The 18,012-nt window shown below is 43.0% G+C and overlaps 1 protein-coding gene across 4 annotated transcripts in view; it reads left to right on the top strand.

The window, feature by feature from the left end:
• LOC137654579 (protein bric-a-brac 1-like) overlaps nucleotides 1–18,012 on the top strand; it is a 101,486-nt gene that overhangs the window by 65,303 nt on the left and 18,171 nt on the right. For all 4 annotated transcript variants that reach the window (XM_068388331.1, XM_068388329.1, XM_068388330.1 and 1 more), the window contains one exon: nucleotides 14,090–14,236. In XM_068388331.1, the coding sequence (XP_068244432.1) occupies nucleotides 14,090–14,236 (147 nt within the window). The remainder of the gene's footprint in view (nucleotides 1–14,089; nucleotides 14,237–18,012) is intronic.

The following is an 18,012-nucleotide window of genomic DNA, read 5'->3' as shown; positions in this document are numbered from 1 at the left end:
CGATAGATCGAACACAAATAAAAGTTGTTATGCCCGCCACAATTTTTTTTTCTTATGATCTGAATCCCATGGCATCCACATTCATATCAGGACTTAATAGAAGCAGGGTACTCAGTCCAGATATATCTGGCAGTCCTCTTGTCCTAAGAAAGGAATAGTTTTAAAATTATCTATTTGTTCGTATGATTTCATGCCTTTCATCCTCAAATTTATGTATACACACACACACACACACACACACACACACATATATATATATATATATATATATATATATATATATATATATATATATATATATATATATATATATACAGGGGTATATATATATGTATGTATATAATCATCAGCCTTGACTAGTCCACTCCACTGCAGGACAAAGGCCTCGGATATGTCCTTCCACCCATGTCTGTTTATGGCCTTTCTATGCCAGTCTATACTCTCAAATATTCTTAGCTTGTCAATCCATCGTGTTCTCTTCCCTCCCCAGCTTCTTTTATAATCTCTAGGGACCCACCCTGTTATTCTTAAAGTACACCTATTATCTGTCATTCTCATTATATGCCCTACCCATGTCCATTTCTTTTTCTTACATGTGTTAGAATATCTTCTACTTTAGTTTGCTCTCTTATCCACGTTGCTCTTTTCCTGTCTTTTAGCGTTATTCCACCATCATTCTTTCCATACTTCTGAGTTATAGCTAGCTTATGTTCTAAGGCTTTAGTAAAGCTCCATGTTTCCGATGCATAAGTTAATATTGATAGGACCATCTGATTAAAAAAATTTTCTTTTTAGAGGAAGTGGCATTTTACGTTTCATAATCTAATTTTGTTTAGCAAAAGTCCTCCATCCCATGCTTATCCTTCTTTTTATTTCTTTTTCATGTCCTAAGGAAACGATTACTGTCTGTCTTAAGTACATACTGTACTGTATATTAATCAACAATCTGTAGAGGTTTGTCCATAACCCTTAATTGATGTGTGTGCGTTTTCATTGAACGTTCTTGGTTGTATTCACACACATATAAACACACCTATTTATACTCATTATTGTATTAGAATATTTTAAATAATCTTTATCTCCGTATAGATGCCAGTAATGCTACTTTTCATGTAAACGAGATCTGAAGTGTTAAATAAATAAGTAAATAAACATATATATACATACATACATACATATATATATATACACACACACACACACATATATATATATATATATATATATATATATATATATATATATATATATATATATAAACATATATATATATATATATATATATATATATATATATATATATATATATATATATATATATATATATATATAGTTTTGGGGGGATTTTGGTGATGAAATTAAACATATTTCTTATCCATGGGTGTCTAAGCTGGATTACTCTGTCTATTACACCATGAGGAAGGGAACTATAAATGTTCTCAGGTTATCAGAAAACCGAATTGTTTGTATTGTTCTTCCTTTATGGGATTGATGTATAAGTGTTTGATAAATTTGTGTATCAAATCAGATATTGATCTTGTAAAGAAATCTGTTAGTTTTCCCTAAATTTGTCATAAGATGTTAGCCTGTATACCAAAGATATAAAGAATGTTACCAGTCAGTTGAGTAAAATTTGATTCCTGAAATATGCTATGCCATTTAGTTACTTGCTCAAATTAGTTACTCTCTCAATCTTTTCATGTAACCTAAATTTGCACCAGTTAAGAACGTTATTGGGTAGCATTCGCTTGTATATTCCAACTTGTGTAAATGAAACAAGCTTTGGCTGCAAGATGATGAATATGTGTAACCTCAACTTTGCCTCTAATATTGAATATTTTGCATCATTCTGGCGTCAAGGTACAAAAAAATTTATCACGCCACTTTTCTGTTGATTATTTTTTAGTGATTTTGTATTGCTAGTGTATGGAAGAAACAACTACAGATATCTAAATGCTCAAATTGCATAGATCGACACAATGTAGGTATTGCATTTTAAGATCGGTGTAGGGAAAAAACAAATAATTTATATTATTAGGTTGATCTTACTACCATCAGATATAACTCCTTTTGTCTTTGGTTATCTCCTTTTGAGCGGCCCAAGGCCTTTTTTGTCTTCATATATGTCATAATGATAGGGGTTTGCCATCTACTTAAGGAACTACAAAGCAGAGTTATAGTTTGCAGGTATTTTTTTTTATCAAAACAAGCACATTTATAAGAAATCACAGTTAAATTTATACTTTGACAGCGTGTAATGCTCGACTTGCATTGTTAGTTCCGTGCACTATTACAAGAAGGGTTTTTCAGTTATTTTTATCTGTAACCAATAGAGCCACGGCAACGGTCCTGTAATTTTAGCATTGTGAGATATGCAATAGCAGTCCTTTCGTAAAAAAATAATTCTTTTGAGGACACTTTCGGCAAGTAATGTAGTTGTCAAATTCCACGATTGTGTATGGATTACACTCTGTCAGATTGAGAATTTAATTGTGATATTGTGGATTTTTTTTTTTTTAAGAATATAAAAGTTTGATGTGCAGTCACTTCAGCACCTGACTGAAAGTGATTAAAGTACGTTTGTGGTTTCAAATTTTGGGACAAATTTGCCCTAGCTTGAATGGGTATTGTTAGGAAGATATCGAATACAGTAATAAAAATTGGTAGGTTGGAATTAGGCATTACACTGGCTTAAGCTATACAGTACTATCTGCAGTGCTCATTTATTTTTTTCAAACTTGTGGGTAGTAATCACTGTATGCATTTCCGTGTTGTGAAATAAAAATATTTTGTATGGCTTGTCTACCATCCATTTCCATTAAGAGTAAAGGCGGGTTCCCATTAACCATTATTCCAAGTAGGTTCACACAATATATTTTTCCCCAAGAATTACAGGCAATTCAGGCGGCAATCTCTAGCAATGGGGAACCACGAATTACTGGAATCCCCCGGATTTACTGGAATCCCCTTGAAAATTACCGAAATCCCCTACAATATCACTGAAAACCCTTAGAAATCGATAAATTATCTATTTTTATTAATTTGCATTATTTTTTAGTAAATTAATTAAATAAAATGTGTATTTTAAAGCATTTTTCTATATACCCTTTACACAATATATAAAAGGGTTCAAAAGGGTACAGAACCTAACAAACCCACCTAACCTAACCTAGTACTTCCCAGGTCACAACCCCTAGTGGGGGCAAGCCCCCGTACCCCCTTCCCAGGTCACAACCCCTAGCCAAGGTTCTACCTGCAAAACGGATTTTGAGCGAAGCGAAAAATCTATTTTTGGGTGAGATAGCCATGGCGTCCTGATGGAAGGTTCCTTTTTGGTAGCTTCCTTGGGTATAAGACTACTAAGATATTCCCAGAGAATTTAACCACAGGTTATCACAGAATTCTAACTTCTGGAGCGAGTATCTCAAAGGTTTCCCTTTAAGACATCGTAATACAACAGGGGACGCGCATGTCTGAACGCGCCACATAGCTATCTTCACCCCGAACAGAGTTAATGCTTCGGTGTGTAAGGACTGAGAATAGCTGGGAGCCGTTCCACAGCTAATCTCACTCGTGGCTACTACTGATACTCGAGACGTAAACAAACGGACGCCATTGCTCTAATGACGTCACGCCCGTCTTCATCCTGAAGCCAGTTGCTGCCCATCACCATGATACAGTAGCACAGGGTGGGAACAAAACTGGACGAAGTAGTAGGGAGGGTCCATCAGGACGCCATGGCTATCTCACCCAAAAATAGATTTTTCGCTTCGCTCAAAATCCGTTTTTTGGGCTCAAGCCATGGCGTCCTGATGGAAGAGTACCAGAGAATCAATGTATCGTGGTAGATTTTCCCCCAGTATTAAGTGCCTAGGCATTGACAAAACAGCAAAGTAATCTTAGATAAAGAACCATAGGGACGAAGTATCCTGCCCCCCTTGGCAGTGAAGTTCCCATGGGCTATGCCGACGTCAAAGTGGTATTGAAGGGCTATTCATCCTGAGAGAAGAACTTGAAGAACTTAGAGATGAAGCGGAATGTTTGGTATTTGTATAGGAACATTCTGAAATTCAACCAGTGGTGGTTGGACACTGTGTATAGAGTTCATCTCTTGGTTATCAGAAGTAAGTATTCGTGTAGGAACCTTACTTAGTCAGGGTGAATATAATTTAGGATTAAACATCTTAAATTCTTCATAACCATAAGAAAGGAGGAATAAATAAAACTATGACAGGTATGTATTTCATAGTAAGTAGGAGCTGATAGAGACGCACAAGTAATAAAATAGAAATTTTATTTCACAATGCAGAAATTAAATAATTTACAGCAAAAAGTAAAGTTCATTTACAGTAATAATAATGTACATAGAAATAAAGGCTTGCTCTTGAATCTGAAAAGGAATTTCAGGATATTAGTAGGTACTCGTTCTCGAGGAACGCAAGTCTTTAAATAAAACACATCATGCTCAAGGCATGCGGCACTTGTGTAACACTATGACATTTCACCTGGGATAAGAACAGTTATAAAAGCGCTAAGTGTTTTTCGACATCACTATGAATTGCTCGAGGGTCAACATAGGCACCCGAAGAGTTAGAGTCCCAAGTAACTCACTGTTCTACGCAGAGTTAGGTGCAGGTTTCATAACACTACCTGCGGCTACCACAAAATGTTTGACTTCGTGCACTTGTTTCGCATAGTGTTTAAAGAAAACTCGCGAGGACTTCCAGCCCGTGAAGTTTTTAAGGCTTTCAAAGTCCATGCTCTGAAAGAAATTCAGAGAAGATGCCACTTTTCTAGGATCATGACCAGCGGGTGTACTGTTCGGATCCGCTCTGCGAATGAAGTAGGTGATTTTCGCTCTTAATTGTTTCAGTGACAGGTCGCTGCCCGATGTTTCTCCTTTGAAGAGTTGGCCTCCACCAAAGTTCGAAGTTCTGCGAAGATAGACCTTGAGGCTCGCTACTGGACATAGAGAGACATCCTCCTTCAGGGGGCATATTCTCCAAGGGCCCCATCTTTTGGTGGGTAATTCATTTTTAGCGAGAAACGTCGGATCAGGGGAGAGGGTCACTTCTCCTGAATCGGTAAACAGGATGTGTCCTTCTTCTCTTGATAATGCCACTATTTCGCTGACTCGAGCTCCCGAAGCGAGAGCAAATAAAAATATAACTTTCTGAGTCAGATCCTTGAGGGGGCATGAATCGTTGTCCAAGTTGGAGGCGAAATGGAGTACCTTGTCTAGTGACCAGGAGATCGGTTTCGGTGGGGGTGCTGGACGTAGGCGAGCACATGCTTTTGGTAGTTTGTTGAAGATGTCGTTGGACAGATCAATTTGGAAAGCATATAGAATTGGTCTAGTCAAGGCCGATTTGCAGGTTGAAATCGTATTGGCTGCTAATCCTTGTCCATGAAGGTGAATAAAGAAGGACATACAGAAATCAATCGTGATTTCTTTAGGATTTTTTGTCTTGACAAAGGAGACCCATTTCCTCCAGGATGATTCATATTGCCGTCTTGTGGATTCGGTCTTGTATTCCTCTAGGAAGTCTGGACTTTTCTTCGAGATCCCAAACCTCTTCTTTGCGGCAAGGGAGAGAAAATCATGAGATGAAGGTCCTTGATTTTCGATGATGAAGCGAAGACAGTCGACTTCTGTACTTGTTGAGAGAGAACTGGGCCCGGGAGAGGGATCAGCTTGGGCTGCAGCTCCAGGACCAGGGGGTACCAGTTGCTCCGGGGCCACTTGGGAGCCACTAGGGCCGCTGTCCCTTTGAAGGTTCTCAGTTTGGAGAGGACTTTCAACAGAAGGTTGGTGGGAGGGAACAGGTAGATCTTGGACCATCTGTTCCAGTCCAGTGACATGGCGTCCACTGCTTCTGCTTTGGGGTCCTCGTACGGGGCTACGTACAGAGGAAGTTGATTGTTGTCGCTCGTTGCAAAGAGATCTATCTGAAGTTCTGGGACTTGGTGAGAGATGAAGGAGAACGATCTTGCGTCTAGAGACCATTCCGACTCTATCGGGTTTGTCCGAGATAGAGCATCCGCTGTCACATTGCGGAATCCTTGTAGGTGAACTGCAGACAGGTGCCACTTCTTCTTCTCTGCCAGACGGAAGATTGGGAGAAGCACCTGATTTATCTGGGGCGATCTTGAGCCTTGGCGATTGAGACAACGAACTACCACCGAGTTGTCTAGGGTTAGACGGATGTGGATCGAGGGCGGCGGGGATAACTTCTTCAGTGTTAGAAGGACCGCCATGGCCTCCAAGATGTTTATGTGGAACGTCTTGAATAGTGGAGACCAGGTACCTTGAACCTGTTTCTGGTGGGAGTGACCTCCCCAACCTTCCAGTGAGGCATCCGTGTGGATGTTGAGTGATGGAGGAGGGTGTTGGAGAGGAATGGACCTTTTCAGGGCCTTTTCTTCCGACCACGGCTTTAGGAGGCGTCGCAGTCTGTTTGGAAGCCGTCTCTTGAGGTCTCTTCGAGCGATGGATGCCGAGCGTCTCCAGACTCCCGCGGCATCCTTTAGCTGTGCACGAAGCACTGGGTTTGTCACTGAGGCGAATTGTAGAGAGCCTAGAACTCGTTCCTGCTGTCGTCTTGAAATGCGTTTGGATTTCAGTAGTCGCTTGACAGACCCTGCTATTTCCTTCCTTTTCTTCTGGGGGATGGAAAGGCGGTGTGACTGAAGATTCCAGTGGATTCCCAACCACTGAAACTTCTGAGCTGGAGAGAGGCGAGATTTTTTCTCGTTGATCTTGAATCCCAGGTGTTCTAGGTACTGGGTAACTTCGTTGCAAGACTTTGCACACTCTTCGGGCGATGGAGCCCAGACTAGCCAGTCGTCGAGGTAGGCCATCACCTGGACGTTTCTTAGGCGGAGTTGTTGTACTATGGCATCCGCCAGTTTTGTGAAGATCCGAGGGGCCACGTTGAGGCCGAAGGGCATGGCCCGGAAGGCGTAGCTTTTCCTTTGGAGTCGAAATCCTAGGTAGGAGGAAGCGTGATGGTTCATTGGAACGTGCCAGTAGGCATCCGCCAGGTCTATAGAGACCGTATAGGAACCTTGAGGCAGAAGGGTCCTTATTTGTTGAAGCGTCAGCATCTTGAATTTGTTGTTCGCTATGAACTTGTTGAGGGGGGATAAGTCCAGAATGACTCTGAGTTTGTCTGAGTCCTTCTTGGGAACACAAAACAGTCTCCCTTGGAACCTGGTGGACTTTACCTTCCTTATCACCTTCTTGTTCAAGAGGTCTAGAACATATTCTTCCAGAAGGGGGGTTGATTGTTGGAAGAATTGCTGGAAGATTGGGGGTGGTTGAGTCCAACTCCAGCCTAGACCCTTCTTGACGATGCTGTGTGCCCAGGGATCGAAGGTCCAACGATCCTGGAATTGGCGGAGTCTTCCTCCCACCGGAAGCACTTCATTGCTTCTGGTGTCCCGAGGACTTGCTGCCTCGGCCGCTAGCTCCCTTTCCTCCTCTACCTCTGGAGGGACGGCGAGATGCGTCTTTGCTTGCACCCCTGAATGAGCCTCTACCTTTGGCATGAAAGGTAGTTGATTGTTGCTCAAAGGCAGGGGTGAAGACCGGTGACTGTGACAACACCGGTTGGGGGACCAATTGAAAGGTCTGTTGTGGTTGGGCAACCACTTGGGAGGTAGCGGGTCCCGGAAACTGACGTCTTTGCTGACGTTGCTGGGGTTTTGACTTTTGGGGTTTCCTCTTAGGCTGAGGTCCGTCGTCCTGAGAGGGTTTCCTTTTCCTGGACATGCCCCACTTGTGGAGAAGGTTCCTATTCTCCGTGGCGGCTCTGTCAGTGATTTCCTTCACAAGGTCAGAAGGAAAAAGGTGCTTTCCCCAGATGTTGGAGGAAATCAGCCTCCGGGGTTCGTGTTTCACGGTGGCAGCGGCGAACACGAATTCACGACAGGTTCTTCGAGCCTTTATGAAGTGGTACAAGTCCTTCATTACAGTCAGTAAGTGGGATTTGGAGAGTACCATGTAGTGGTCTGGTACTCTAGTGTCACAGGCCATAACTTCAAGTTGGACTTGATGAGAAAGAGATGCCGCAAGCCTCTCCTTCGTGTCTTGTTCCCGACGAAGGAGGTGATCGTTGAGCTTAGGGAGGTCTTCATTAAACTGACGTCCGGCGACGTCAGGATCGAGCCTTCCCACGACGAAAGTATGTTGAACATCTTTCCAGTGTCGAGCGTCAGGGGGGGTCACGATGGAGAAGGGTCTGCACTCCTCCAGTGCAGAGCAGGGTTTCCCTTCGTCCGCCGCTTTAAGGCATGCAGCTAAGGCCTTTTCCAAGAATGGAAGAACCGCACTTTCAGGTGCAACGTAAGTAGGGTGCTTCTTGCTCAATGCCGGAAGCTTAGAGCAGGTAAAGCCTCTACTCTTGAATGCGGAGGCTAGCATAGCCTGGGCCTTTGCGAGATCGAACACTATCTCTTCCTTAGGTTCGGTCTCTTCCTTCGAGGCAGGTTCGGAACGAAGCCGGACGTAACAGTCCGGGTAGGCCTCAAAGCTTGGGAAGAACTCCACATCTTCCAAAGGGACCGTGCCGATCTTATCACTGACAAAGATCCTGCCGGTCGCAATAACCATATGCTCTGCATACCTCCACGGGTTGGCATGAGAGCAAGCGGGGAGATCCTTGACCGAAATCTTCTTCGGCTCTCTGGATCCTATCATCGACCTGATGGACTCCTGGTTCTCCTTCAGCCTGTCGTCCATGACGGCTCTAATCAGTCGGATCAATTCTTGAGTGGAAGAAGAAGGATCCGGAGTCGAGGAGGTAGACGGAATAGACATTTCCGTCGGTGTAGGAGTAGGAGGGGGGATGGACGGGGGAGCGACCTCTTGCTCCGACTCGGTGTATTCCACCTTGTCTTCGTCATCTTCGGCTCCTTGAGCCATAAGCGTTTTCTCCGTGTCTTCCGAGACATCCGAAATCTGTTCGTCATCTTCGGAATCCAAACGACACTCGTGCATGGACTGAGCCATGACTACATCAGGTTCCACCGTAATTTGGACAGTGGGGATCACGTCTTTGGGTACCACTGAGTCAGGGGAGGCCTTAGGGAACAATAGTGACCTCAGTTCTTCGGTGGCCAGGTACGGTCCGGTAGCATTTTTCTGGAAGCCACGCACCCACTTGCGCAGCTTTTCACGAGAAATGTCTCTAATCTCCGCTGAGGGAGGATTATGGAAGGCCTCAACTAGGTGAGCCTGACAGACCGTACAATCCAGTGGATTCCAAAACTTCAAATCCCCTTTCTTGTCTGCACAAGGGGCGTGAGTCCTGCAAGCCGTATGCCCGTAAAACTGCGGGCGTTTCACAGCGCAGAAGGCGAAATCACACTTCATCTGCTCCTCCTGTGGAAGAAAGAGAAAATGAGTATGGGGGAGTCATAAGAATGGCTCTTAAACTAAGTTAATATTAATTATTAATTTTAACTTAATGAAGGTGTGATGCATAGAGAATGAAAATAGTAAAGGAGAACATGCTCCATGCATCTCGCCCGGCTGGTTACCATAAGCTTGGTCCCTGGATAATCCGAGTGACCGAGGGCACCGGATATAATTCCTTAGAACTCCAAGTATTTTGGAATTCCATGGAAAATCCAAGGACAAGATTGGGACCGAATTCATTCGGTTCCCAGTTAAGGGCCAGAAGGCCTCATTTAAAAAGGTAACTGCTTCTGGCAACCAGCCGTGCTAAGATGCACATAGCATGCTGGAATTAGAAGAATGCAAAGAGACAGCATGATCACTAATAGAGCAGTACTAGGTACTGATCTTAATAGCAGAAACAGCTTATCTGTATGCGATATAGGGCTATCATTGTCTTATGATAGCTACAGGAAGGGGGTGCAAGTATTCTTGACGCCTCCGGGGCATCCGGCAAGCCGCCGGCATGCCGGAGCTCGCTCCAGCATAGATTCTGGCATTAGGACAGACAATGTTCAAAGTCAGTCAAATACCAGGATGGCGGCCGTCGGCACAACGGCGGCACGCCGGCAGGGAGCGGCGGCTCCGGCAGTCGGAGGATGCCAGAGTGGTGACTGGGATAAGGATGGTTAAGGCTGTACCGGGTTGCCGGCAGTATATGCCGGCACTCCGGCGGCCGACCGGCAAGCGGACGACAAGCTAGGAGGAGGAGAGCCGCCGGTAGTAGCCGGCGGTCCCTCGGTACACGGGGGGCTGGCGGCAAGGTTAGGAAGAGTCACTAAGTAGGAGGCAGGTATTGCCGACAGTAGAGGCGGCAAGAGACCGGCACCCGGATAGGGAGAGAGACAGGGGGGAGGGGGGAAGGGATGTAGGAAGTACCATCAGGATTCCAGACATCCCTCCCCCTCCCTGAGAGGGTGTACCCATGATAGAGGCAGGCTCTAACATCCATGAGCAGGGGTCACTAGGGACCGGGAGCAAGGTAGCCCAAGGGAGGGCTAGGGAACACCCAAAGGGGGGGGGGAGACTCCCATATGCAGAACTATACTAGTAACTAACCTTATAGGACACTATGAAGGTATATGTACCAGAGCGGACTGCACAAGGAAGCTCGGGGTAGCCCTACTATTCCACCCTAAGGAGGAGTTGTAGGACAGGGGACAGATGGGTATAAACTAACCTAAGCATAGGCTAGGCTATACAAGAGATAGGTGGGGAGGGAGAAGAGAGAAGTCTTCCCAGGAAGGGTTTCTGTACCAGAGCGGCCACTAAGGAAAGGGAGGACACTCCCTAACCTAAGATCAGGCAGATCAGCTAAAACGGTGCAAGAGTACAGTTTCAGCATGGAACAGAGAAACCTTCCTAACCTAACCTAGAGCAGGGCTAAGAGTCCTGAACTAGGAAAGGAAGAAGACATATCGCTATCGCAGGAAAGTCATAGACTATCCTAGCCATAGAGGTAGGGCTAGCCTAACCTCACTCTCGGACGCAACCCTAAAGGGGGTTCATTCCTTTAGGGAGGACAGAGAGGCGATATATACTCTATTAGACAATTAATCCCTTTACTCAGAAAAGGAATCAAGGCTAAATAGAGGGAATGCCAAGGCAGGGGATGAAGGAAGCATATAGGGGTCCTATCATTAGGTTAGGCTAGAAAGAGTCACTGACTAGCCTATCCCCTATATGGTCCCTGAAGGCGAAAACATTTGCATCACTGTCAAAAGTATTGTAAAATAATGCCACTATCTTCATAACTTAGTCTAGGATCACTAATAAATCATGCATGAACACTTGTATGTAGGCTCCTGGCCTGGGGGCTATATTAGCCGACTGGTATGAGGTCAATCGATGACCGATAAAAAGCGTCTAAACACGATATAAAAGTTCCTAGCTATGAAGACTAAATAAACTAATGTAATCGATTAGTATATAAGGCCGGAAACGTTGTTGTGGCTAACTAAATAAGACATGCATAACAACAACGACGCCATAAAATGGCGGGTCCGGTAGAGGCACAGCTCTGCCACAAAACAGCAATTATCTCGAAAAGTAATATTTACTTTACGGCCAGAGCTTAATTAAACAATACTGGAACCTTGTACTCAACTTTCCAGAAGAAGGCGAGGCTGAAGGTAACGACATAGCGAAGATGCAAAACGATAAAGTTAACACAGGGAAAATCCGTCTAAGTAGGGCAGCTACTAAACAAAGGATGGAGACGGGCGTGACGTCATTAGAGCAATGGCGTCCGTTTGTTTACGTCTCGAGTATCAGTAGTAGCCACGAGTGAGATTAGCTGTGGAACGGCTCCCAGCTATTCTCAGTCCTTACACACCGAAGCATTAACTCTGTTCGGGGTGAAGATAGCTATGTGGCGCGTTCAGACATGCGCGTCCCCTGTTGTATTACGATGTCTTAAAGGGAAACCTTTGAGATACTCGCTCCAGAAGTTAGAATTCTGTGATAACCTGTGGTTAAATTCTCTGGGAATATCTTAGTAGTCTTATATAAAAAATATAAATGCTAATAACATAAAAATAACGTATCCTAATAAAAACACATATTATTTATCGATTTCTAAGGGTTTGCAGTGATATTGTAGGGTTTTCAGTAATTTTCTAGGGGATTCCAGTATTTACCTGAGGATTCCAGTAATTTGAGGTACCGCTAGCAATGTTATCCGATGCTTGTTTTTCTATTGTCTGTTTGTTGACAAGTGAATCACGTGGATTAACAATGGATAGACATATTGATAAAAGATTATACTTCCTCTTAGCAAAAGAAAAATTTTTCTGGAATTGTCAGTTTGTTTACAAACATTGCAAAGCGGAATATATTTTCAGAATACTTTTTCTCTCGCATAAGAATGATGCAGTGCTCTGCAGAGGCCTTTGGTCCCTACCTGCACTTGCTTTATATCCTTCAACTGCCCCTCCAATGCCTCCATTCCAGCATCGTGCTGATCATCTTCTTCAAACTTTTACTTCATAGTGCAACTGTGAGACACCCAATTGCGCTTAGGTTCTAAATAGCCGCATAGGCCCTAATGCCAGCTACATATTGTTATTATTACTAACCGAGCTACAACCCTAGTTCTCTAAGAGAGAAACTCTTACAATCAGCTAATTATAATAACTCTTGCTTAATATCAATTGATTTACAATAGGTAAAACAACTTACAAGGATAACTCATGAAATCATGTGTTGTTTTGAGTAACAGACTTCAACCCAAACTTTATACTCTTATTTGGGAACTTTTAAAACTCTAGTTTTGTACTGTACAGGGAACAGCACATGGCAAATTTTTAATTTTTTCTGGTAATTACAAAATGAATATTAGAATTTATTGTACAATATATTGATCAGTAATAATGCCAGAAATACACAGATAAAAATTACAAGTTACAGTATATTGTAGATTAAAAAGATGAAATATTAAAATGTAGTTGTATAAAAGAAATACTGTTTATATGATTGGACAATCACAAATGCGTTTTACAAACAGCAATATTAAAGTCATTAGAATGGAAGGAGTTTATGAAGAAAAGCAGTCCCAATGGCCTTACGAACAGAGGTTCCAGTTTTGTCCCTTTGAAGATTAGTGACCCCTCCCCTGAAAGGGACCACAATTCTTCAATAGTTTGTTGACACAAATGTTTGCTCCGCTGTGGCTCGCTTCTCTCAAAATTGAACATTCTTGGGACAGGTTTGCATGGATCTGCAAGCAGTAAATTATTTGGTGATTATTTTTGTGACATTTTTTACCAACTCACTAGTCTTACCTACATTTCTTGACACAGTTCTAGCTGGTCCCAAGAAAACACTAGATCATACATCACTAGAATGTACTCTATGTAGGCCTACCTCCTGATTTTTAGCATTCCTAAATCTATTTAAAGGCTATAAAATTCAGATAAACCAACATCTCCTCACAACAGTTCTCCATGGAACACTGTTACAGTTGACAGTACTGTATAACTTGTGTTCGGGAAAAAAAGCTTCTTGTAAAGTTTTCTAACCTTGGACTCTGAGATTCAATAAATGTAGGACACATAACTCTATCCAGTACCAAACATAGCCCCCCCCCCAAAAAAAAAAGAAAAAAAAACACCAGGGAAAATCATAATTAATGTGAGTGCTGAGGGATTTAAGTGTAACTCATGTAGGTTATCAAGTGAAAAATCCTTTTTAGAACCATTCCTTAATATACTGTACCTTGAAATATGCCAAGCATAGGCAAAGGTATGATCACACTGTTGATAGTCTTATTATGTCAGTGTTAAGCAATACTTGATGATGGAAAAAATATATATATAAGCTCATAAAGGTAATGACATTGCAGCAATGCATTCACCTATGTCGCCACCATACAGGCAATAGCCTCCCATATGACAAAGGGAGTTGTGGGAAAAGTGGGATATTGTACCCGATGGGGAAATCTTTGATTTGATTCTTTTAGATTAGGGTATCGAATGTGTTCCTTTCAGAGGAGGAATAGCTTTGAACTCAATAAAGATTCATTGAAAATAATTTATATTGTAGAGGAATTGAGAACTGTTTTTTTTTCATCTAAATAATTTATGTACTCGCAATAAAACTTGTAATGTAATGTATTTGTTATCTTTACAGGATTAACAGCTGGTGATGACAGAGGAAGTAGTGAATACAGTCAGAATGATGACGAAGGTGCAGCTTCTGGTTCTCCTGAGTTTTTGGGTGATGGCAATGAGAGAGACCCTACTCCAGCACCTGTTGCCCAAACTCCACCTAAACCTGGTAGGTACACCCTTGTAGCATTCTTGTATGTAAACTGCATAAAATTTTTAAGGGTCTCATGCTTTGCATTGTATGGTAGTTGGTAATGTAACTTTTCTTTATGTATATTTTCTCCAATAATATCAGTGTTAAAGCAAAGCTTAGATTACAATATATATTGTATATAGAGTACTGTACTAGAAAAACCATTATCTTAAACTTATTGCTTCAATACTGCAGAGGACTACCAACTAAAGTTTATTCCTACACATATACAAACCTTTGTCCCTGGAGTATGATTTCAGCCAAGCTAGAAACTCAGCTGTTAAAATTTATAATGAGGTGTTGGTAGTTAATGACTGGTGGTGAGTGAGCCCCATCCCTGGCCAGCCCACTGAGTAGCCACTTTGATTATAACCACCAAGCAGTAAGGACTTACTGGTGTTGAACATGGCTGTTTTTGTTTATGTTGCCAAGGTGTATTGGACCGCAAGTTCATGAGTGGGATCAGTGTAGATCCCCATTCTCTCTGCCCTTCTTGCAGAGGACATCAAGTGCATGCAGTCATCCCCTGTGAGGAGTGTAGGGAATGGCTCACTTTGCAGTGGTTGATGAATGGCAAGAGGAGGAAAAGCATGTCCAAGTGAGATTCTTTGCCTTCAGGAGCTTCCTCTTAATCAAAATGTCTGCTGGACCTCTTTTTTCCCTCTGGTACTGGAGCTTCTGAACCTTCTCCCTCACCCTCCTACAGCGGTACAATTATGAAGAAGGATAACAACTCCATCCTACCTTTGAGTCAAGTAATGAGTGAGGAGGCATGATCTAATTACCCCAGAGAAGGAGGTAGTCCCTGTCCTTTTCCTTGTGTAGAGCCTGACACTATTTTCAGATGTCAATGCTGTCAAGGACAATACACTAAAGACACTGGTCTTCCTTAGGTCTCGAGGGCATCCCATCCACAGAGAAACTAATGTAAGCCCTAGAAACATCTAGAACTAAGTTTTCTGCTGCTGTTTCTTCTTCCCTTGCTGCCACTGCAGAGGAAGCAACTGACATAACCCCCTCCATCCAGCCCCAGAATCCTGAAGATGCAGTAGACCTATAACTCTCACCTTCTGTAGGTCTGTTGGCACCAGGAAAGCAATCCTTGATGACAATTTTTAGTAAGGGGAGAAAATGCCCCCGACCTCCCTCTCCTCCCAACTCAATTCTTTCGACTCATTTGTTTGTGCATGAGCTCACCTTTTAGCATGGGGATTACTCCCCATGCTCAAGTAATCAATCTCCTTCTAGTGTGCATTCTCATTCACGTGTACAATCACCCATACCCTCCCCTTCTACTGAAAACATGCATTCGGCTGAAAGGAAAGACAGACTTAGGAAGTCGATAGATGCCCATATGAGTGATGGCCATGCTTGTCTCCACACCAAGAAGCTCTGACAGAGGAAAAACCCACCTCACCTTAAGTCACAATAGAATAAAGACCTTAGCCTATGGTGACTTAAGGTGAGGTGGGTTTTTCCTCTGTCAGAGCTTCTTGGTGTGGAGACCAAGTCTTACACGCTGGTTTGTCAAGAGTACAATTGCCAGTGGACATTACTTCCTCTGATTCCTCAGGCTCTAGGACATATTGGAATATGCAAGATATGATGTGTAACCTTTCCCCTAGCATTAGAATGTCACACACTAGTCATCCCAGAAGGTAATAATCAGGAAGGACCTTCCTAATATTCTAGGAATATCAGAAATAAGGAATTTATTTCAAGGTACTCCTTGAGTGATGGAGAAAGACATACATCATAACTAAAAAGAGAGACTTGTCCATGTGGCCAGAGAAGATAGACACAAGATCTCCATGCACACGTTATAGGGATTCCTCATCTACAGGAGACAAACATTTCAAGAACAGTTCGGTTCATAGGTCTTTCTGACATGACCACTGGAGCCCTTCAACTATACATGCATTCGCTCTGTCACCCAAGACTCCTGGAAATAAAGGGCACCTCTAAGGCAGCAATGGGAGGCTAGACCAATAGCCACTGCATCAACATCATCAGAGTACTGTACTGTCCATGTTCAGTCCTTGTACCAGATTAATAGGCCAGCGGAGCCTCAAAGATATCCTTCAGAATGTGTCGAGTCCTTTAACCTCCTGAGAGGAGATGATTCCTTAGACATAGCTTACCCAGTCGAAGGCAGAGAACCCAGAAACTGAGTCAACACTCCTGAAAGTTCTTTCGGTCATCAGAGGTCAACGTGCTGGGAGAGGTAACCAGAGCTCCAATAAAGGGTGGGAAGACCTCTGAATTAGTTTGTATTACAGACCCTATGGGATTCTATAGCGGGTACTATGACAATTCTTCCTCAGTTAATTTGTCGTTGCATAATTCGTGGTCAGTTGATTCATCGTTGGCCCCTGAGACACAGAAATAAAAGAACATTTCAAAGAAAAATTTTGAGCGATCACTTCAAGAATTAAAATATTCATTGGGCAGTTCTCTCTCTCTCTCTCTCTCTCTCTCTCTCTCTCTCTCTCTCTCTCTCTCTCTCTCTCTCTCTCTCTCTCTCTCTCTCTCTCTCTCTCTCTCTTTTTTGAATACACTTTTTGATAGATCTATAATACAGATCTAAACGACTTGGTGTAGCAATTGGCGGACGTGCAGGATGGTCGTCATTTTGATTGGATCGCACCTGATGCGTTTGTTGAGGAGAGATAGGTTGAGGATTACTCTTCTCTCTGGGAAGCCTTTCTTTGGTACACCGAATACTGTAACCTGTCCTAGAATTTAGAAACCTGCACCTTTCTATGACTCCTTTCTTCAACATCGAGTGCCAGGGTCCTGGCCTAATGAAACTTGTGGTTTGGAGGGGATTTTTCTATTCATGACTAGCCAAGACCCATTGAGACTGTACTCTTTGCACGAGACTGTACTCTTTACACACCAAGTAAAGGTCCAACATTCTCAAAAATTATGTAGATGACCCCCAACCCAAAGCTCCTCATTGATGAGATCTATTGCTTCTATTTGGTTTACTAGCTCCTCTGTTTCCCTTGGATGATCTCAGTGGCCTCTCCTTGCTATAAAACCAAAGTATGACTGGCCCTGGGATGGGGCCTTGCCTTTGGATGGGATCTTTGCTGGCCTCGTTCCTTTCGATGAAACTTCTGTGTAGGTTGAGGCTTGGGATGGGAAACAGGAGCTGGTCTTTTTGTGGAATATTTTTAAGCCTGCTTGTTGATCTTACAGGATGCAGATTTATGAAAGGAAACTTTCTTCTTTTTAATGAAGAGTTGAAAACATATCCTTCATTTCTTTGGCTTGTCCACAAGGGCTGGGGAAAGAGCAATTTGCACAGTGGATCACTATACAAAATTTCCTTTACCTCCAATTCCTCCATATTAAAGGCAGCAGGAAAATGATGCCTGACCTTGAATAAAGTTTTGCAAGGCTTTGTAGATGGGCTTACACAGTAACTTGACTACTGTACCGCCGACGTAGCCATCTGTGCTCTCCCTACAGCTCCGACTTACAAGAAAGCCATGGCAGACTAAGCTGAACAAGGTCTTTTGGGGACTAAATTCCGCATTCCGAAGGTGATCTGGGACTGAAGGGAAAGAGTTTCCTTACTGATGTCCCGGCCTGAGCATCCCACTTCTTAGGAAGGAAGACTTCACGGAACTCCTTTAATTCCGTGAAGCCTTCAAACTCTTTAGGGTATACAGTACTGACTCCCAAAGAGGGGCTACACTTTTTGGCCAAGGTAAAATCAACTTGAAGCAGCACCTCCCTCATTG

This window comes from Palaemon carinicauda, chromosome 15 (assembly GCF_036898095.1).
Source record: "Palaemon carinicauda isolate YSFRI2023 chromosome 15, ASM3689809v2, whole genome shotgun sequence".
Lineage (NCBI taxonomy): Eukaryota > Metazoa > Arthropoda > Malacostraca > Decapoda > Palaemonidae > Palaemon > Palaemon carinicauda.
Note: the sequence above shows the minus strand (reverse complement) of the source record. Positions and strands in the feature narration are given on the sequence as shown.